The sequence below is a fragment of the Camponotus floridanus genome, unplaced genomic scaffold (genome assembly GCF_003227725.1).
Source record: "Camponotus floridanus strain SB8 unplaced genomic scaffold, Cflo_v7.5 scaffold79, whole genome shotgun sequence".
Classification (NCBI taxonomy): Eukaryota; Metazoa; Arthropoda; class Insecta; order Hymenoptera; family Formicidae; genus Camponotus; species Camponotus floridanus.
In genome coordinates this window covers 550,926-574,793 of record NW_020229848.1, presented here as the reverse complement: position 1 = coordinate 574,793, position 23,868 = coordinate 550,926, and the positions used below count along the sequence as shown (strand labels likewise).

At 31.6% G+C, this 23,868-nt stretch overlaps 2 protein-coding genes across 2 annotated transcripts in view; one reads left to right on the top strand and one right to left on the bottom strand.

Annotated features, from left to right (window-relative positions):
* Positions 1-16,004: 16,004 nt before the first annotated feature.
* Positions 16,005-16,979, bottom strand: LOC105254923 (ATP synthase subunit d, mitochondrial). The gene is made up of 3 exons (XM_011263894.3): positions 16,775-16,979; positions 16,446-16,614; positions 16,005-16,381 (listed from the first exon to the last, which is right to left on the bottom strand). The coding sequence occupies exons 1-3, from the start codon at positions 16,888-16,890 to the stop codon at positions 16,157-16,159; spliced, it is 510 nt and encodes a 169-aa protein (XP_011262196.1). The 5' UTR covers positions 16,891-16,979; the 3' UTR covers positions 16,005-16,156.
* Positions 16,980-19,431: 2,452 nt separating this feature from the next.
* The window catches only part of LOC105254922 (PR domain zinc finger protein 4), a 10,262-nt gene continuing 5,825 nt past the window's right edge, over positions 19,432-23,868 (top strand). Inside the window, exons 1-2 of the mRNA XM_011263892.3 lie at positions 19,432-19,956; positions 21,063-22,740. Coding sequence (XP_011262194.2) covers positions 19,676-19,956; positions 21,063-22,740 — 1,959 coding nt within the window. The 5' untranslated portion in view covers positions 19,432-19,675. The remainder of the gene's footprint in view (positions 19,957-21,062; positions 22,741-23,868) is intronic.

The following is a 23,868-nucleotide window of genomic DNA, read 5'->3' as shown; positions in this document are numbered from 1 at the left end:
TTTCAGTGTCTTACTCTTTCAAATTATTATTGGAATAAATATCAAAAATTCATAAACTCAGAAAAAAATTTATATTTAATTATGTATAATTGTGTAGATATAATTGTGTATGGATTTTGACCTAATTTAATCATATATAAAAAATTGTTCTTTATTATACATAAATAAATAGCATTATGTATCCTTCATAACATTTAAAACATAAAAAATTCTTTGGCCCAACAAAATTAAATAATATAATAAAATACTAACCCAGACAGCACAGGACATCCTATGGACATTCATTTTATGTCCATTTTACGTCCGTACGTCCATGGACATGAAATGACTGTTCATCGTACATCCGATTCGGGACATCCGTTAACGGCCAATATTTGGACGTCCACAAAATGTCCGATCTTGGACATCAAAGTTTCGCGCGAGCACGCAAGGATGTGTTAGTTCGTTCGTTTACCGCTATGCGACGTGCGATGCGCTATCTTTCTCGTATTTAAGTTTTAGTTATAAGAATTATATAAAGTTTGCAAAGAATAACAAATAAGATTAAAAATATACTGTTCAATTTAATTTGTGATCTCAATACAAGAGTTTCAGATATTAAATTGATTTTATAAGTCGTACAAGTAAATGTCCGGCAAATAAACGAAAATAATCCGGTACTTATTTAAACTTGCTTGTTGCACTTTACATTTTAAATTACCTATTTAAAATGTAGAGTGCAATAAGCAAGTATAAATATAAATAAAATTTTTACATGAATTTTATGTAAAGTTTTATATGAAATAGATAAATTATACTTTTTAAATGTTATGAAGGATACATAATGCTATTTATTTATGTATAATAAAGAACAATTTTTTATATATGATTAAATTAGGTCAAAATCCATACATAATTATATCTACACAATTATACATAATTAAATATAAATTTTTTTCTGAGTTTATGAATTTTTGATATTTATTCCAATAATAATTTGAAAGAGTAAGACACTGAAAATGATGTCCATTTTAAGTCCTTTTTTGGATTGTTTTTTGGACATCCGAAGTAGTGAATAACCGACGTCTTATGGATGTCCAATGGATATCCGTCGGACTTAATTCAGACATCTTATGGACGTCCACATGTCCAAACTCGAATGTCCATTGGACGTCCATAGGAGTTCCATGTGCTATCTGGGTAGTATAATTTATCTATTTCATATAAAACTTTACATAAAATTCATGTAAAAATTTTATTTATATTTATACTTGCTTATTGCACTCTACATTTTAAATAGGTAATTTAAAATGTAAAGTGCAACAAGCAAGTTTAAATAAGTACCGGATTATTTTCGTTTATTTGCCGGACATTTACTTGTACGACTTATAAAATCAATTTAATATCTGAAACTCTTGTATTGAGATCACAAATTAAATTGAACAGTATATTTTTAATCTTATTTGTTACTCTTTGCAAACTTTATATAATTCTTATAACTAAAACTTAAATACGAGAAAGATAGCGCATCGCACGTCGCATAGCGGTAAACGAACGAACTAACACATCCTTGCGTGCTCGCGCGAAACTTTGATGTCCAAGATCGGACATTTTGTGGACGTCCAAATATTGGTCGTTAACGGATGTCCCGAATCGGATGTACGATGAACAGTCATTTCATGTCCATGGACGTACGGACGTAAAATGGACATAAAATGAATGTCCATAGGATGTCCTGTGCTGTCTGGGAATATTGTTGTTACATTGCTGCAATATTATTAATATTGCCACAATATTGCAGCAATATTATTAATATTGTTGTTACATTGCAGCAATATTATTAATACCAGAGAGAAGACTGAGAGATGTCATGCCCTGCTTTTAGGTGATCCCTGGAAGCGATACTCTCTCTGTGGACATTAAAAACGTGAACATGAACTACAAAGCCAATGTCCACGAATGTTCTCAGAGAGTAACATATATGTCTCTCTGATAATATAAATAATATAAATAAAAATATAAATAATTTAATTAATAATAATTTAATTAATAATTTATTATAAAAAATATTAGTATGTTGTCTCTTTTCACGCTATTATTTATTTATTTATTTATTTATGTGTCTTCTTTTTCTTTTCAACATCATTTATTTATTTGTTTATTTAGCTCGCTATAAGTCAATCTTTTAAAATGCGAAACTAAATATTATGGAATTTGACTTCGGAAAAGCGCGGTAACATAATCGAATAAATTCAATTAATTAGCTCCGTGATAAATTATTTAATAAATAATCAATCTTAATCAAGAAATTAAAATACTTCCATAATTTAAAATTCCATGTTAATGTACATTTTATAATACAATTATTAATATAATAATTATAATTATGGTATCTCTCTTAGTCTGACTCTTTCCCTTTGACCTATCCGGCATGGATGACCCTACCAGTAATTAAGGCCAGTGTTTATATAATCTTATATTTAAGATCGTTTCAAGTAAAATTTAGAAAATGTTTATTATTTCATTGAAATCGAACAGAATCTTAAGATGCGATCTAAGATCATATTTAAAGATGATTAAATATAAAAACAGATTGTATAAATACCGGCCTAATTACCGCATAGCTCTCCGGATCATTAAAGTACTCAAACCTCCTCACCCGGCAAATGCCTTCGTTAAGGTGGAGATACCATCGAGGAGGTAAAATTTTTTTACTTTATTTTTTTTTAATAGTGTACGTTATTCAAATTTTCCAAATAGAAAACAATACAACAAATTTATAAAATATTATAGTAGTGTATAATTACATAGCTTACAGTCATATAAAAATATATATTATAATTATAATACAATTTATAAATTGGTGATGCTATCAACATCAAATAAATATAATATAAAATATACAAATAAATATGTATTCGAATTTATTCAAATATTTTCAATAATACGGATAATGATGTTGAAAGCATAATGATGTTAACATACACGCTTGGACTTACAATAATATTGTATATATGTATATGAAAAGAAAGAGAAAGGGGGAAAGTTCGGAGAGTAAGACAATTTTTCGAAAAATGAAAATATTGTAAGATATATTTTCCATTTTTCGACTTTTATTCAAGATTTATTCTCTATTGTAAGTGTTATAAATAACTTTTACACATAATTTTATTACCATTTTTTGATGAAAGTATCACTTAAAATATAATATTTTATTTTAGCTCGAAATACAATAGAGAGTTATAAAATATAAATTACAAAATTAATTTGATATATAATGATACAATCGAATTGAAAATATATAATGTATAACAATAACAATAATAAATTATATATATATAATACATAATACATATATATAATACATAAAATTGTTAATATATAAAATTTTACATTATTGTTAATACATAAAATTATAATATAAGGTAATATATAAAATTTTTCGAAATATAGTATATAATACACAATTATAACAATAAAATATACATTATATATAATACATAAAAAATTTTATGTAGATATAAAAAATGATATAAAATATGTAGATATAAAAATGTTATGTAGAATATATATGCATAGATTATTTTACTATATTATACGAAAATATTCTCAATACGTACAACGTAAAATTGATTATGATAGAAATTTTTAGATTAACGTAACTGATAATCTATCGCGACTAAAAAAATCATTAATAAATTTATCGATTATGTTTCTATCAATTAAGAAAGAGTAATTTTAATGCGGAATTTTAATACATTTTGTAAGATTTTCTAAAAGAAAATCGATGACGCAAAAAAGATAAGTAAACCTTCGTTGTTACTCAACGATTAAATCAGAGAAAAATTCACGCTTTAAATTTCGCGAATATATATGATAAATAAATAAATTAATAATAATAGTAACATTTAATCACAATACACATAATTTCTATAATAATCGGAATACAACGTGCGCACACGCAATATAATTATTATCATTTTGTGCGATAATTAAAATATTGCAACATTAAAGGCGCATTTCATATAATTTGTACAATATTATAATTTTAATATACGTAAGGAATCAAACGCGGATGCAGAGTTTAATATTCGATTTCTTTTCAAATATACATTTCATGTAAATTTCGCGATCATAAGTAAAATATATATCTTGTTCCGCGGACAATTGCAAATAGGCTAAACTTTAATTTCCTTATTCCTTAAAATAAGCGCGTTATCGCCATGTTCAATGAAGGATAACTGGCCCAACGATTAGACCAGATCAAAATCCCTCTGAGCCGAGTGACACGCTAGTTAATATCTGACAGAGAGAAGAACGATTTTAAAAGTGGAAAGCGACTTCAATTTGTCTTATTTCTTCTATTTCGGATCTCGCGAAATCGATCCACAACGAATAGTTAAGTGATTCATTAAACATCAGAAGCCCCTCTACAGGAAGGAACGAATCCCCGATCTTCCTGATTGCTCCCGATAACAGAGATTTCGGCAGCGGATTAACGACTGTTACCCTTCTTATCATTTTCAATATATAATATTAAAATTCGCGTGAAAAAACATCTTCTTCCATTTTAAGAAATCTTTTTTTTACTAAAAAATGATTGGATATAATAGTTTTTATATACATGTTACAATCAAATATATTTAGGTAAAATGAAACATGCGCTTTTATCGTTGCTTGGTTAAATGTGTGAATAATAATAATAATTTTAGGGTACCAAATGTGCTCAAAATTCGAGAAAAATCAAATCTGATAACAGCGAGATTTAAAAAAAAATTCAATTTGAATATTTAGCAACATCAAATGAAAGATTATCAAGGAATTAATTTTTCTGTTGCATTTAACAGTTAACACTTAGCACGTAACAATAATTTGCAGATATCTTACTGATATCAGAGTACCCATTCGATTTGTCTTGAATTTTTTAATTATTCACACATTTTATATTATATCATGCATTCCTATATTATTAAGAATAATATAAAAAAATAGTTTTTCAAATATGTCACAATTTACGCACATGTATTTTATTATATATACACTCTTATCTAAAATAAACTAATTGTAATATACATAAGATAGTGGAGTATCCAGTAATCCCTGCAAGTGATTTCTTAAGAGGGATCAAAAATAAAATTAATTCAAAATTAATTAATAAAATATACTTGTTTGTAACCATAATTTTTCAAATAATAAAAATTTTGCACAAAAATGTCTGCAAAGACTTATTAAATGCAATTTATATTTGAAAAAGTGAATTTTATCTATTATATACATTATATACATTATATACATTATATACATCTATTATATACATTTTTTAACTATTATTAAATATTTTCATTATTAAAATAATATTGATATTAATAGAAAAGGTATCAATGGAAGAACATTTTTGATAAAAAAAAGAAAATATATCTTCTCTCAAAATATATTTAATAAAATTTTTGATTCGATTTCAAACAATACGGTAATCGTCGTTAAATCACTGCCAAAAACATTGTTTCTAGGAACCGCCAAGAAAATCTGAGTTTAATTCCAACTCTGTAATGCAAACTTCCAATTTTTAATAAAGCATCAAACTAAACTGTTGCGGATGGATCCCTGAAATTGAAAAGAAATAACTCTCCACAATAAAAATTGCTTCGACTATCCGCCAGTACGCGCATTTGCTAGCGTCTACCTGACATAAGAGATAGCGATAAGGCTTTTTCACCGAGACAGCGATCACATTCAAAAACGTGAAAAGAACGCAATTGTTTGCAATGTAATTTATTATGAAATCGTTCAATAAATATTTCACGCGATAATACGAAATACATTTCCGATACGAAATACATCCTCGAAATACATTTAATTGAAAACGATAATCAAAGAAAATTATTTTGTTTTACAGATTTTAATTTCCACGTGATCGATAATATTTAATTATCTTTCGTAATATTTTATTTTCGAATATACATGTGTTTTCGTAATATTAAAAGCGCGACAAATTTTACGAGTATAAAAGCTAATATCTAATTATTGGGTTAACATCGTGTCTTTTTTAATAGTCTCTTTTAATAGTAAATATTTTTAATAGTCTTTTAATAATCTTTATTATATAAAATAATTTTTTTTACAGTATTTGCGCGATTAGGAGAATTTCTCGAATTTATTAATAATCTTTTAATATAAAAAGTAAGTTATCCAAATACTTTAATAACTTTACAATAAAAATATTCAAATAAAATATATATTAAATTTATTAATTCAACAAATTTTGTTATTGTATTCTTCTACTTTCGTGTAATGTACAAGATTTCTTCTACATTGTTACAATTAGATTACAATTTATATACAATTGCGCAGAAAATTATAAAAAATAAAAAATAATACAATTTATAGATATAATTATAATAGATACAATTTAATAATTGATGTTATTAGTATTAATATTCTCAACATAAGGAAATTGCCAAATTTTTATTATTTGAAATGATTAATCAATGATAATCAATGTATATAGATTCAAATAAATTAGAAAAAATTATTTAGTTTTAATTACTTTTTATTCTCAATATTTTATCAAATAAATATTATCATATTAGATATTAATAACATTTACATTTGAATTCAAGTGATAAAATAAAATATTAATACAATTTATAAAAACTAAAATAATAAATTTAATACATGTTATACGTATAATAAAATGCAACTTAAATGTATATTATGTATTTAGGTTACTTTTTTATATTTTCCATACATTAATATTTTATTTTTATTTAAAATTTTTTTATAATCAATTTCAATTCTTTACATATAATTTATTTAATTTTACACAAAATAAATTGTATGAAAATACCCCTAAAAATAACATATTTTTATGTTTTTTTCCTGAAAATAAATTTAATTTTTATGTCTTAATAGCTCTAACAAACCTAACAGTCCTAACAGCCCTAACAGCCCTAACAATCCTAACAGCCCTAATAATTATGTTTTCTTCCTGAAAATAAAGTTAATTTTTATATGCCCTAATAGCCCTAACAGACCTAACAGCTCTAACAGTCCTAACAGCCCTAAAAGATCTAACAGCCCTAGCCGTCCTACTTGCTGGCTTACACCAGCAGAAATTCGCGATAAGATGAAATAAGGGGAACCTAAGGAATCCGCGAGAATGAGGAATTTAAGGAGTCCTAACCGGAAATCCGCGATAAAATTTATTAAGCCTTAGCCGCGCAACAACATCTTTTGGCCAATATTGACCATGTATTTTTCAAGCCAGTTATCTCTACTTCTGGCCATATTCATTTTGACGACTAATAATTTGTTTAAAAAAAGATCGTACGATATTACGATTGTTTTTTAACGCACGTCATTCAGTCGTCAGAAATTGCAAAATATAAATCATCATGCATATATAAAATATAATTAGCATGCATTTTAACTCTCGGTCGACAGGGTACTTATAAATATCTTTATCTTATAGATTAAATATTTAAATATTTATATATTAAAAAACTATATTTTTAAAATTGTTTTTTATACAGGCCGATATATATATATATATATATATATATATATATATAATGAAATGAAATATAATAGATATATAATAGATATATAATGAAATAAATAATTTCATGTATATATTTATTATAAAATTACAATAAAAATCATCTATATCTTTATTTTAAAAATATTTTTCCTTTATTTTTTCACTTTAAGTTTTACACGTGTATTGTTCCGTCAACCGGGAGTTAGAAGGATTTCTTCATGCATTTACAAATCCATTGCTTCAAAATAAAAGTTGTCACTTACCGGCTTACTAATGCGCAACAGCGGAGTTGAAATTGAAGCTATGTTGTCTGTAACATACAAACATATAAAATACAAATTATAGCAATGTTTAAAATAATTAAGATTTTAAGCAATTATTATTGGACTCATTGAATTTTATATCTGATGCACGCAATTATAAATAGATATATAAATATGAAATAATTTTATAATTAATTAATTTTTTTAAGTAGAAACTTTTATAGAAAGAATTATACAAAAATTTTCTCAAATTTTCCCATTTATTTCTTGTTTAAATCATTCATATAAATCAAATTAATAAATTAAATTAATTTACTTATTTATACACAATTAATATAAATAATAATACTCACCATCAGGTTGTTCCGCTGGTGCAGGATGCCTTTCCTAGGCCTGCTCCTCCCCTCAGATCATCTGGGTCGATCTATATATCTATAACATACAAATAGAAGATCTAAATTGTAATAACGTTCAAAATAATTAATATTTCAAAAATTATTGCATGCATTGAATTTTATATTCGAGACATATGATAATAGCAGATTAATAAAATAATTCTATAAATTTTAGAAACAAAAACATTATTAATAATCCTTTAATAATTTCATAAAAGCTTGTATCTTTACAAGATTATAGCTTTTATTTAACAATCTTTTTCTTCAATTATCTCTTATTTAAATCATATAAATAAACAAATCAAATTAGTTGTTGCGATTAACTATTTAATTTAAGTTATAATAAATATATAAATATTAATATTTAATATATAATTACAAATAAATAAATTGCTTACCAAAGAGTTGCTTTGCCGGAGCCTGATGCCTCTCCTAAGCCTCCTCCTCCTCTCAGTTAGTGCGATTCTTAACGGCACTACCGCACTCACGAGCGATATTTTTATCGCTATTATCACACTTTTACACGCGATACTAAACGCTTTCCGCACTATTTCGGTACGATAAAAAATTTTCTATTTAGTCGCGCGATGTATATACTTAATATGTATACACTTTGAACGGCACTCCCGGTTTCGGTACGAGCGAAAATCTCATTTCACTTATGAGAATCAGCTTCGAGCCAACAGGTCGGGAATGCAACGATACAACGAGCAAGGATTAAGCCGAAACCGGAGAGAAGACGAAACGATTGAGGGAAATAGAGGAAAATGAAGTTTACCAGCTCTTTTTCGCGCATAATTATCCTATCTCGTACCGAACCTGGACCCGCTAAACACGATTTCAGGTGCTCCGCCCGGACATATTATGCCTCCCGTGGTTGCTATATGCTACACCAGGCTAGTAGACGGCCGGAAGAAGAGGATACCCACATTTTTTAAATGCTAACATTCAGCAGTTTAGAAAATGGGAAGGCAACTCCTTTTACCGAGCAAAAATTGTGCCTAGGGGAATCCATTCGACTCCTCGATAGGGTTAACATACGCAGTGCGTGTGGCTGTAGACGAGCAAAGAGAAGGGACCCATTGACGATCATTCCGAGCAATCGATCGAGTTCTAACTAATTTGGGCCGAGTCACTTGACGAAGCACGAAGCACGAGTGTACGTTGCATAGCAACGTGTGCAAACTCGAAATCCTAGTTAGTTGGTATCGGAAGTAGAGACTCGTGACAATAATGAAATTGGGATTTTTATACGAAAAGTCCAACGCGGAAGCGCGAAAACGCGATGACGCGGGAAAGCTAAACGCGAAAACGCGATAACGAAACGCCGCCGTCCGCGACACGTTGACGGCACCGACGACGGAAAGTCGACAACGCAATGCGTCCAATGCATTAGATGCTACATATGAGCCATTGTACGACTCGTGGCAATGCTGTGCTGGGTATTTAGCTTCCCCTTCAAGCTCCTTGAGATTTATCCTAAATATAAAAATTTAAAATAAATCTCAAGGCATCATCCAAGTACTGAGCCACCCCACCGCGTCAAGGTGTACCCATAGAGGGATGGATTATATACATTTATAATATAATGTATAATTTGTGTGAAATTTATTTTATAACTGAAAAATTATCTATATAGCACCTCTCTTTTTTTTCGATTAAAAAAAAGAAAGCAAACATGTTTCTAAAAAACAAGCTTCAAGTCCTGATTAATTCGCTTTTTAATTAAGAAATAAATTATAAAATATATATAAAATATATATAATAATTATAAAATATATATTATAAAATTATATAGTATATATATCACACAATTCAAATTTATTTAAAATATTATATCGGAAATTATTAATTATTAGTCATTTGATCTATTATTATTTATGATGCGAGATTATATTTGAATATAAGAAATGTACATGTGAGAATCATAATGAAAATAATTATTGCTTGTAAATATATTACAATGACATATTAATTAATAGTTATTTATTTTCGCTTTGATTTCTATTTTGAGAATGAATAAATTGTGTGTGAGATATTTAATTCAATAAATAACTGTCACACACTTTGACACATTTAATAAATTTTTAACCGTAAAGTTAATTAATTTTTCGAACTGTTTGCTACCGCTAATTGTTTGTAAATAATGATTACAAGGGACATCACATAGAGCATCTCGATCAGCAATCGAAGAACTTTGCTTATCAAGAATGTATAATCAATTTGTTATAATTATAATGTTATAGTATTACTTTTTATTACACACATATATTTCTCATTTTTTATAATATATAATCTCACACAGAATATTTTACTCCTTACATTTCTAATTAATTATCAATAAACAGTGCATCTGCTTCAACAGTATACATCTATGCTTTATAATTAATTTATTATTTATTACTTATAAAATAGCTGTTTGAATATTTTTAATTGCGATAAATTATAATTTTTTCCTCCTTTTACTAGAGGTAGAAAATAATTATACGATTAATTGACCCATTTTTATTTTCGCGACAATGGTACTTTTTAATTATTTATATGCATTATACTATGTAATATATATTATTTTTAAAAACTCTTGAAATATTTATTTTTATTTTTGATAAAATGAAATTTATTTATATTTAATAAAATATTTGTAATATTTAATAAAAAATGTTTTTTCTTGGCATATATATGATGTTTTATTATAGAAAAGAAAATATTATTATATATAGTGTATAAAATTAAATTTATAAATATAAATGATAAAATAAATATAAAAGGTAAGAAAATATCTATTCTATATCTATAATTTTAACTCGTTGAGAGAACACTCTGATTGTGTATCCTTCGAAGGACAAAATTTAATTTCAACGTTATGTTCAAAATAAGCTAAAAAACATTATGTGAAAATCGTATGCAGAATATAGTATAATAAAAAAAATATACAATATGCATTTTAAAATTAATTTAATTAAAAATTAAGTTTTAAATATATATTTACCTTATTTTCTTAAAAATGACGTATAAATTATAATTAGTAATACTAATTTTTACTACGATAAATGAATGTAATTTTCTTCATTTAAAAGAAAATTGAAATTTAATTAACAGAAATGTGAATAAATGATAAAAAAATTACTGATGTATAATCATTATTAATCAAATTACTGCTAATCTCAGTTTTCTAACAACGTTATTGTTAATACATGACTGTTATTAACTCTTTTTTATTTATTTCCACTCTTGTATACACGTAAAATAAGAATAAAAATTGACCGTAAAATAAGAATAAAATTGACCGAAGATAAGATATATGTCGAAATTTAAAATATAATGTGTTACACTGAATCAGTGAAAATATCATTAAGACAATGTCGAACCTTATATATGTTATTGACAGTACATTACCGAAATATTTTACGTATTACGACTTGCATGTGTATATGCGTGGAATAAATTATATGAGTATTTTAAAGTATAGATTAATTATTTATTAAACGATATATCTCAAAACTAACTATACTTTATCATTTTATCACGCGTTCTCAATTGTATTGAGATTAAATTGTATTGAGATTGAAATTGTTAAAAACTTGAATGAGAGATAAAACATACTTAATCTTTAAGAATCGTTAAAGAAATAATTATTCTTATAAAAATCAAAATAAAATGATAATTTATATAATTTTAATTCTTGTCACACACTTTTATTTTTAAATCAATACGTCAAAAATTAAATATAAATATAATCAATTAATACTCTTATAGATCTTTCTTTATAAATCTCAAAATAATTCATTTTTTGTAAAACTAATTATTGCACACATTTTTTATCTGTTAAGAGAGATTTATCTTTAATATTAATATTTTAAATGTAAAACTAGCAAAAAAATATTTTTTTTATTATAAATTTTTGAAAAATGTAATTTTAATAAGAAGAGCATATTAATTTTTATGTAAATATGAAATATTTAAATAATTATATTATTTTAAAAATATTATACAAAATATTAACATATTTCTATATAAAAGTATAAATTAATAACAAAAATATTATGGATACTTTATTATAGATACTTCAAATGTGTTAAAATAAAGCCTGGAATATTTTATACATGCATTATATTTTGTGATTTTTAGAGCGAATTATATATATTATCGAGAAAATGAAAAAATAATAAGCAATATATCTATTTTGAAAATAACTTATGTAAATAATAAATAATTTTTATAAATTACTCACCGCATATTTCTCTGGCTGCTTCAGGCTCTGTCACTGCTCTCTGGCTGGCGGATACTTTTCCAGATGTCCTCCTTTCTTTTTCATCCTTTGCTGTTTCCTCATAGCACTGATATTCACTCGCGAAAAAACAATTAATTATATTTAAATTGAAAGGAATTAGGCTCTATATGTATTAAACAACACGACAAGAAAATTAGCGATTAAGAGCCATAGCAGATGATAATCACTTTGCACGGCACTCCCGATCGCGGAATAATTACGAGAAACACACTTTAATATATCATATAAAGGATAGAGAAATATTCGCTCTACAATAATCGATAGCGAATTATATTTCAATACTAATTGCGATTGCGTTTAGAAAAAGAATTCAATAATACGAAGCGTTTTATATCACTACTTTGCCGTTGGAATGCCGCGTGAATAATACAAGATCGTCTATGTATTTATAATTTTTGCCTCTCTTGTTTCAATTTTTATTTGGAATAATAAAGGATCGCATTTCGATGGATGTATCATCGCCATATGATTTTATGTTATTTATTAAGAGTTAATTAATTGTTAATTGTAATAGTCGTAGCGAATTATATTTCAATACTAATCGCGATCGCGTTTAGGAAAAGAATTCAATAATACGAAGCGTTTTGTCTCACTACTTTACCGTTGGAATGTCGTGTGAATAATACAAGGTCGTCTATGTATTTATAATTTTTGCCTCTTTTGCTTCAATTTTTATTTGGAATAATAAAGGATCGCGTTTGATGGATGTATCATCGCCATATGATTTTATGTTATTTATTAAGAGTTAATTAATTGTTAATTGTAATAGTCGTAGCGAATTATATTTCGATATTAATCGCGATCGCACATTTAAGAAAAGAATTCAATAATACGAAGTGTTCCATATCACTACTTTACTACTAGAATATCGCCGTGCGAATGATACAAGATCTTCGCCTATATAAACAATACAGCGCTACATCATCAAGGCCTAACGTCGTGTTATTGACCTCGCTGTCGAAATATTTCACGCGTACTATGACGTATATATATAAGAATTAAATTTATATACAAGTATATTTTTAATTTCACGCACACACGTACATACAGATTAATTATTTATTAAACGATTAATATATCTCACAAAGCTTTCCGTTATGTTAATTGTTCGATTTTGCTATTCCATCGTTTTACTACGCATTCTCAGTCGAATTATATATTAGGGTTACGTTCCAAAACGCAAGTAACCGAGGAAAATTTTACTCGATGGCTGATTCGAACCAATCGGAAACGCTTAAAAGAGTTTCGGAACGGCTATCGAGTAAAATTTTCCTCGGAGAGTACGTTTTGGAACGTACCCTAGATCATCAAATAATTATATGATAAAGCATCGGACGAAATATTCTTAATTATAAATATTAATAGAAGAATAATTATTGCTCCTAAGGATTGCAACAAAATGATAATTTATAATTTTGATTCCGGTCACACACATCGATTCTTAATTGCATTCGATTCTTTTTAATTGCTTAATTAAATGAACGCATCACGTGAAACACGTGTTCCGAAATTATATTCTAATTATATTCCAATCGTATAATCGAGTATTTCGAATAATGGAAAGAGCAAATCAACTGTTTATTAATATTAAAATTCAAATCAACTGTTTATTAATATTAAAATTGTATCTTACAAATGTATTCCGTTTATTCCGTACGTTAACATCGCGGCACAACAATAAATAAACTTTTAAAATAAGTAATTAGTATATCGAAACAGTTTTACCGATTTAATTACTGAAATAAAAACCGATCAATTGACTAGTTGGTGACTGTTTCAATATACTGGTTATTTTCTTAAAAGAATTGTTATATTATGTTTACGCGCGTCACGCGTCATTCGAACTCAATTTTGACTTCTCGCGGGAAGACTCGAGTTGTTCGTCGAGAATCAATCCTTCAAAACGCAATTGTTCTTTATAATTATTGCAATTAGTGATTATTATAATAATTTGTACGATTTTTATTTACACAGCGTTTTGATTTTGATTTTAATTAATGTCGAGTGAGTCATATATAAACTTTAAATTATATAAAATATTAAATACATATTAATATACATAATTATAAATAAATATACATTTATGTATATATGGCAAACAAGTTCGTTCGGTTTTTATTTTGATACAGATTCATTCCGATTCACTTTTTTTGTTCTCGGCGCAAGCGCACAACTCGATTGCGCATTTGAAAGGTCATGTTAAGCTTAACCTTTCTATGAATTTCGGTTTAACAAACATTAGTAGTGTGCGTGCTGCGTAGCTGTAAAGATGGAAGTAAATAAAGTGCATTATCGTCATATTTTGTTCTATTATTTTAAAAAAGGTAAACGAGCTGCGGAGGCTCATATAAAAAGATATGTCGTGTATATGGTGATGATGCCTTAACAGAACGCGTATGCCGAAAGTGATTTGCCAAATTCCGTTCTGGAGATTTTGACATCAATGATGCACCCCGCTCTGGTCACCCGACCGAGATTGATTCAGACAATGTCAAGGCCATAATCGATAAAGATCCATACCAAATGGTGAGAGAGATTGCAACAGCACTTAACATATCCCATACAAGGGCCGAAAAACTTTTGCGCCAGGTGGGATACGTTTCTCGGCTCAATGTTTGGGTGCCGCATGAATTAACCAACTTAGCCACTCGCATATCCATATGCGATTCGCTGCAAAGACGTCAAGAAAACGACCCATTTTTAAAGCGGATGGTAACGGGAGATGAAAAATGGATCGTCTACGATTATGTAGTGCGTAAAAGGAAGCACAGCAGTGAGCCGCCGCAAACAACGGGATTGCATCCGAAGAAGATCATGCTCTCCGTATGGTGGGATTATAAAGGTGTCATCCATTACGAGCTGTTACCGTCAGGCAAAACAATTGATTCAACCGTATACTGCTCGCAGTTAACCAAATTGGACCAAGCAATCCGCACAAAACGTCCAGAATTGGCAAATCGCAAAGATGTCGTCTTCCACCACGCCAAACCGCATACGTCATTGACCATTCGGAATAAATTGCTTAGTCTTGGCTGGGATGTTTTGCCTCATCCTGCGTATTCACCGGACCTGGCTCCTTCTGATTATCATTTATTCCGACCGTTGCAGAACTCCATGAACGGAAAAACTTTCGATAACGTGAAGATCGTCAAAAAACATCTGGATTGGTTTTTCGCTGATAGGACCCCGATGTTCTACGAACGCGGTATAATGAAGTTGGTGGAAAGATGGCAAGAGGTCATCAATAAGAATGGTCAATATATAAATGATTAAAATTTATTTTGTATATCAAGAAAATTGTGATTTATTCCACCCTCAAAAACCGAACGAACTTATTTGCCAACTCATATATGAATTTTCTTACCAATTGTATGTAAATAGAATTTGAATTTTTATTAAATCAAATGAAAGTTACTTATTGCAAAATTACCTCATATATTTAAATTAAATCACTTATTGTATCATTTCATTTTTCTTACTTTTAAATGCATATAATATATATGTAAAGGTTTTGTCTTCTATACAAAAAATTGACATATCTTTTTATAGATGCAAATTTACTTTTAGATGCATATGATGACAACACAGAAATAAAGGACAAAATTATTTTTCAATTTAACATACATTTTTGAGTATGCTAGAAGTATGACTACATTTTACATCTTGACCATTTTTAGCACATTCTATATTAATGATGTACCGGTCGTCCTGGATCGTTTTCTGGCTGGAACTCAGGTGTGTGCGGCCAGGCTGTTGGTTTATCGTTATTTACAGCATCATCTGGATAACATTCTTGGAAATCTTCCATAGTCATTTCAGAGAATGGTAATAAACCCTTTACTCTCTCAATTTCCTTGCTAGCAGTGTCAATGCGTTCGTTCGACTCAGAGATGAATTGCTGAATTTTAGCATGCTGCAATACATCCATAATTTAGAAAAAAATGACAAATGTAACATTTTGTAATCGCAATTATTACCAATTCCTTCTCTTGACCCTCGATTTGCGAGGTATATTTGTCTGCTGGATATGGCACTGCAAAGGATTCGTAGTCCTTCTGAAATTTATCGACTAATCCAGCTAAAGCAATATTTTTCTTGTAATACACCCAATCAATTTTTGGAGGCGCCTCTGGGTTTGCAGTCATTCTACAAATATGACATAAACAATATGAACCCATATTAATGTTATTAATAATATCAAGATTCAAATCTGTAATTTTCATTGAAAATAAGAAACATTCTGATTGCGTTATATAATAGCTCACATATGACAATCTCGAGAAACATGATACACATATTTACTGACCGTCGCAGATACTGATCAGACTTGGCTTTGAAGGTGGCGAACATATTTTTTTCCGTCTCGGGAATCCTTTCGGCGAGCGCCGCCCAATTAATCGCCTTAATCGCCTTGCGCGACATTTTCTATCGTTTTCTTCTCGAGAGCGAGACAAGCCGATGCCACTGTATCAGACCAGCTGATCGCACAGGCATAAACTTCGATATATTACTAGATGGTCATCCTGGTGAAAAAAAATTTCTTGGAAAATTTAGGAATTTTTCATAATTCAAATTTATGAAGAATTCTAAAAAAATATACCAAATTTATTTAGGTTTTTTAATCTTAATTTTAACTTTAATTTTAATTGAAATCTTAATTTAATCTTAATTTGAATTTTAATTTTAGAAAATTATAGAATAAAAAATTAATCTTGTTAGAATATTTAATATTTATATATATAAGAAATATTCTAACAGAATTTATTTATAGTAAAAGTATAAAATATATCTTCAGTCCTTTTTTGAAGATTTTTGAAAAGTGCTAATTCGTACAGAAAATTTTAAAATTCTTAAAATTTTCTTAGAAAGTTTTAGAATTTTTATAGAAAATCTGAAAATTTTTATGAAAAATTCTGTAAATAATTTTCATCAGGGCAATTTCAGAATAATCCAGAGTTGTTCGTCGATTTCAAAATTATGTCTACATGAATTGTTTACATGGGGTGCTTTCCAATTGAGATATCCCTAGACACTTTTATGCACACGGCGACACAAGTCGCGTTCCAATTGCCGTAACTGCCGACACAACTTTACACATCCGTACTCAGCTCGAGGGCTACTAGTCAACTTGTGTAACCTTCTGTTTTCTAGGGACAAATGAAATATGCGGTTACAGACTGACGGCGATTATGTTGGCAATTTTCTTTTCGTTTTATCCTTTTTAATTAAAAGACAACCATTAAAGTACACCATACAAATACAAAAATGGACAATAAAAATATTAAAAGTATCATTGAAGTAAGTAATTCAAATTAATGAGTTTTTGTACAATTAATTTTTTTATTATATTTAATAAATAAAATAAAATTGTCTCTTTTGCATATTTGCAGGTTAGATATATTACTGATTAAATTTTCATTCATATTTATATATTAATATAATATGCATTTATATATTTTATTTATATATTATTTATATATTATATAATATTATGCATATATATACATCTATGTATGTTAATCCATTTTATATATCGATGCTATCACCCTCAGCATGGATTAAAAAATATCAAGATGGACATGGTTATGAAGAATCCTAACCCTCCACTCGAAAGTCGCACATTAACTTTGTTCCAATTGAGTCGTGCACATCGCTACACTTTGTGCCTTCCTGTGTATGTTTGTGTTAAGATGTGTTAAACAATTGGAAAGCACCCACTATATATATGAACGCCGCACGGAAGATATCCGATTGACCACGTCGCCAATTGGTCAATTCAAAATAGGACTCTCTGATTGGTTAATCATTGCTGGTTACCCTAGGCACAGATCAATATAATTGGCCGTGGCCAATCTCAACGTGGTCAAACGGGATATTCTCACGCTGCACGATTGGCGCAATCGAGTAAAAAATCTAGAGACCCTCTAATCAGAGTCACGAAATAACGTCCCCAATTTTGATTGGTGCCGCCATGTTTTTACTAAATAGTTTAAAATTACAAACATGTCTGGTTGTTCCGCATTAAATTGTAATAATTCAACTGAAAAAGGATATGTAATGAAAGTTTTTCCACGCGATAAAGAACGAAGAGCAAAATGGGCAGCAAATGTGGGACGAAAAAATTGAAATCCAACCAATACTTCATTTCTCTGCGAGGTTATTTTTTAACATTAATCATCTTATCTAAGTTATTTGAATAAAATATACTTATTTATTTTAATACAGTTTTATACCTGATTGTCACAACTTAAAAAAGAAAATATTTAATAAATACGCTGTATTTAGATGTAAAATTGCATGTAAAAAACACAAAAAAAAAGAAACATTTAGATAGTAAAACTATGGCAATGTATAATATTTAAGACGAAAATAAAAGTTTATTTTTCATTCATGTCATTTATTATTTATTTCAAATATTATATTCAAATTAAATTTATTTCTTGCCATAAATATTTCCGGTTTTAATAAAAACATGGCGTTGCCGACCCAATCTTACTGACGTTATTTCGTGACTCTGATTAGAGGGTCTCTAGAAAAATCCTCGGAAACCTTAAAAAGTTCTCCACTCGACAGCCAATTGCGTGACGTAGCGCTCGCATACGGCATTTTCCTCGTGTAGCGTTGCGCGGCGACCCTTTACATGAAAACTCGCCGACATTTTTTTCAACGCACCGACCTAATCGACATCTCGGGATGTCGGATCTCGCAAAAGTCATCGCCGTTGTCGAATCAGCGGATAGCGGGGAGCGTTGCGCGTTGCGTCTCGCGGCCGCGGGATCGATAAAGTAGAATGGCCGGGACGGAGGGAGGAGGGACGAGAGACAGAGATCGAGTGCGAGAAAAAGAGAGACGCGGTGAGCGAGTTTACCGCTCGGCGCGGGACGCGTATGAGGCGACGATAGGCGGCGGGGCGGAGGGGGGCGGGGCAATGAGGGAGGCGGGGCGGCGCGGCGCGGGGAGACGGCGCGCGCGCGAGGGTGGGCGGAGTGGGCGACGCGGCGCGGCGGTGAGCATAAAGAGGATAGGATAATATCTGTGCGCGTCCTCCTGGTGGAGGTGCCCTTTCGCGGGGTCCCGTCACGGATTCGTCCCGTCTCTGTCTGCCTGTCGCGCTCACCTCTTCTCTCTCTCTCTCTCTTCTCTTCTCTCTGTCTCTTTCTCTACCTCGCAGCCGATCTGATTGCGGCCGAAGCTGTACGATGTAGTTATGCCGAAGAAGGGCACGCGGCATGTGAGGGAGCCGGGGAACACGAGAAGCGTCCAGCAGCAGCCGCAGGGAAGCTGCATCACGCTGCCCGGCGCGACGACGACGACGACGACAACGACGACAACAATCGTTCCGGAAGTGGCCGAGGAGCGTGTACACATCGGCGCGACGAACGGTAAGCGTTGGCTGTCGCTGAAGAAGCGTCTGGGCCTGACGACCGACGAGGATGTCGCGGTGTACTTGCTGGATCTCGCAGACTCCAACGTCGCCACCGTCAGCAGGTGAGTCTCGTGGCGCCTCGTCGCTGTCATCGTCGTCGCGGTCGTGGCTTTACGGTTCAGTATCTCGACGGAACGCGTGACAGGACCTGCTAGCTGTCACGCGTACGGGGCTTCCCCCCTACTGTCACCCGACGCGTTTCGTCGAATCGCCATCTTGCGGGGGACGACGCGAGGAGCCGATCGATACCGGATCCACGCGCGGGAAATACTAGCCATGATCGCGAGTTTCGAAGCTCACCCAGCTTGACTAGATGCACTCGTGATGTTTCTAGAAATACTTCCTTGGAAAATAAAACTTGCCTCAAATAAACCTTCATACGTTTACTTTTACTGATTCATCTTTAATTAATCATCTCATAAGAATATATCTCAGCAAACACCAAGTAACATTTATATAATTGTTTGTTGTAATTTCTCACTCGACAACATAATTGTTACATGTTATGTAACTGTTACATAACATGTAACAGTTATGTTGTCGAGTGAGAAATTACAACTAACAATCCCAGCAAACACCAAGTAACATTTTTTATATAATTGTTAGTTGTAATTTCCCACTCAACAACATAACTGTTACATGTTATGTAATTGTTACATAACATATAATTATATAAACACCAAGTAACATTTATATAATTGTTAGTTATAATTTCCCTCTCAACAATATAACTATTACATGTTATATAACAGTTACAAAACATGTAACAATTATATTGTTGAGTTGGAAATTACAACTAATAATTATATAAAAACCAAATAACATTTATATAATTGTTAGTTATAATTCCCCTCTCAATAATATAACTATTACAAATTATATAACAGTTACATAACATGTAATAGTTATGTTGTTGAGTGGGAAATTACAACTAACAATCCCAGCAAACATCAAGTAACATTTATATAATTGTTAGTTGTAATTTCCCACTCGAAAACATAACTATTACATGTTATGTAATAGTTATATAACATGTACCAGTTTTCGTTGTACAGTATTGTTGAGTGAGAAATTACAACTAACAATTATATAAGTGTTATTTGGTGTTTGTTGGGATACAACAAAAGATAGATAACACAGTGTGTCTAATTGAATTTTTAATACACAGGCAAGATGGCAAGTGCAATGGTGCGGAGGATTGGAAGGCAAGTCGGGTCAGGGACGACGACGAGGAAGCTGTCAAGGTCGAGGCAGCTGACGAAGAAGGGGAGAAGGGGGAGCCTGTTCGTAGAAGCTCGCGAAGGCAAGATCCGGTCGAGGTGCATCCTGCGATAAGCGAGAGCGTCTCGTCGAAGGTGCTGAACGACGCCATCAAGTTACACGTGCGACGTAGTTCGAGGTCGAAGCATCATAAGAACAAGACGAAGCATCACAAGGACAAGCGAAAGAGACGGCGACATTCGAAGAACGGCGCCGAGGACGGCTCCATCGGACTGAACGGGTCTGAATGCACCAACGACAACCCGTTGGACGCGCAGAACTGTACTTCACTGGAAAGCAAAGACCTGGACGGTTGCGAGACGACGGTAGTCAGTGAGTTAGACACTAAATTAAAACTAGACGTAAGCTTCGGAATCAATACAAAGGACGTTGAATCCGTTACGACGAAGACTGAGCACATAGATAGCGTAAGATTTATAAATGATGTAAATAATACGACGAATAACGACGTCAGATGCGATGCGAAGGCCGCTGATGTATCCAGCGAGTCGGCGAGGGATACCTCAGGGGATGACAGGATCGCCAAGTTGCATTTTAACGCTGATACAGCCTCGTCGTCCCTTCCCAAACGCGAGTGTAAGGCTGAGGATTTAAACGAGGACGTGGAATATTTATTAAACCCGGCATCCAACGTCAAGGATACCGAGGCACAAGCTGCGGGCGCACCTGAAAAGACCTCGAAACCCCAAAACAAGACGCGTTACGAGTCGCAGGGATACGAGGATGCAACTTTCCATGACGCGCAAAAGGATGACGAGTCAAAGGACGCGGAAGATCGCAAGCAGAAGAGGAAACGGAAGCGACCGCGTCACGACGAGCAAGTCGGGAAGAAGGATACATCTGAAAGCAAGGCTTCGGACGAGACGGTGGCGTTCAAGCATCGGCGAAAGAAGCACAAGCACACGAACGAGCACAAGACCAAGAAGCATCACGACGTACGAAAGGCGCCGCAGGATGGGATCGTTCAGGAGGAGCCCCAAGACTCGTGTACGCCCGAGGTCGAGCTGCCATCATCGACGGTAGGTCCTGGAAAGGTCGCCGACAACTTGGACGGCGTGATATCGGAGCCGCAAAGACTGGCGATCAAAATTAAGCTCTGCCAGGAATGCGAGGTACCTCACTTGCAGGACGTGTGTCCTTTTACGGAGCCGCTGCACACGATAATCGACGCGATCACGTACGAGGAGTGGCTGAGCAAGCATAAGCAAAACGCGGAAGTGATGAAGGCTATAAAGTCAGGGGACCCGATGTCGGAGGGCTACGGTCGATTGGCGGACGATGGCTTCGAGTCGGACGAGGAGCCGTTGGCGTCCAGCGAGCAATGTAAGACCAAGTCGAAGGTGCAGAGGGAAGAGAAGCAGTTGCTAGTGGACGCTGATCGGCCATTGTACGCGAGGGACTCCCTGCCGGATTGTCTCGAGCTGAAGATCGCCAACACCGATCACGGTCTCAGCATCTACGCCAAGAACTCGATCCCCATTCGTGCAAAATTGGGTCCTCTTGTCGGCACGTCAGTTAAGGAAATGGATATCCCTGATGACTTCTCCATGCGTCATATTTGGGAGGTATTATCATTATTCTGATAATACTTTCATCGTGCTTTGTATAATATACAGAGTGTTTCAGATCACCCATTTAAAAACTAGAGAAGTGATTATTTCAAAAAAGTAAAAACATTTTCTTTATAAATCGGGTGCGCTCTATCGAATGGTGATATTCTCAACTTCTTGTTCAGCCCGGAAATAGGCGATTCAGACCGGAAGTGCATTTTTTTAAACGGAACCCCTTATTTTTCATTGGATATTCTTGTAGCATACCTCGAGAGCTTTCCAAAACACTATAATAAATTATTTTTCCATGAAGTAGTTTTCGAGTTATGAGGCTTGAAATCATTTTTTAATTTTACATAAATCATAAAATATCTTGTAAAATAATCATTTTTCGATTATCTTACCTTAATACTTTTATGTACAAAATAATGAGAGGAATCAATTGTTGTAAAGAAGACAATAGTTGTTTCTAAGAAAAAATATGTAATTTGCAATTAACAATTCCATATTTTTTTTTAAAAACAACTGTATGTTTTCTTTATACCAATTGATTCCTCTCATTATTTTGCACATAAAAGTATTAAGGTAAGATAATCGAAAAATGAATATTTTACAAGATATTTAGGTAAGCTACGAGAACATCCAATGAAAAATAGGGGGTTTCATTTAAAAAAATGCACTTCTGGTCTGAATCGCCTATTTCCGGGCGGAACCAGAAGTTGAAAATATCACCATTCGATAGAGCACACCCTCCGATTTATAAAGAAAATATTTTTACTTTTTTGAAATAACCACTTTTCTAGTTTTTAAATGAGTGGTACGGGTGGTCTAAAACACCCTGTATAAAGAACTAGTATTAACATTAAATCCAAAGTATATTTTTTTCCTCTTACGAGCAGTAGTGCCAGAAAGAGAACGCTAGCTCTCTGATTGTGTTTGAGTTACATTCTCTTCTTGCATCACTGTTTATCAGTTTAATTTCTAATAAACTGAACTTAAAATAATTTATTCAATAATTTAGGATTGAATTTATCCAATAATCTTGTTGGAATTCAGAATATTAAACAGACTTTTGAGATTAGATGGAAAAATTTTAGACGACTTCGTGCTGGCGAGTTTAGTATTATTAGCCAGAAAATTTGA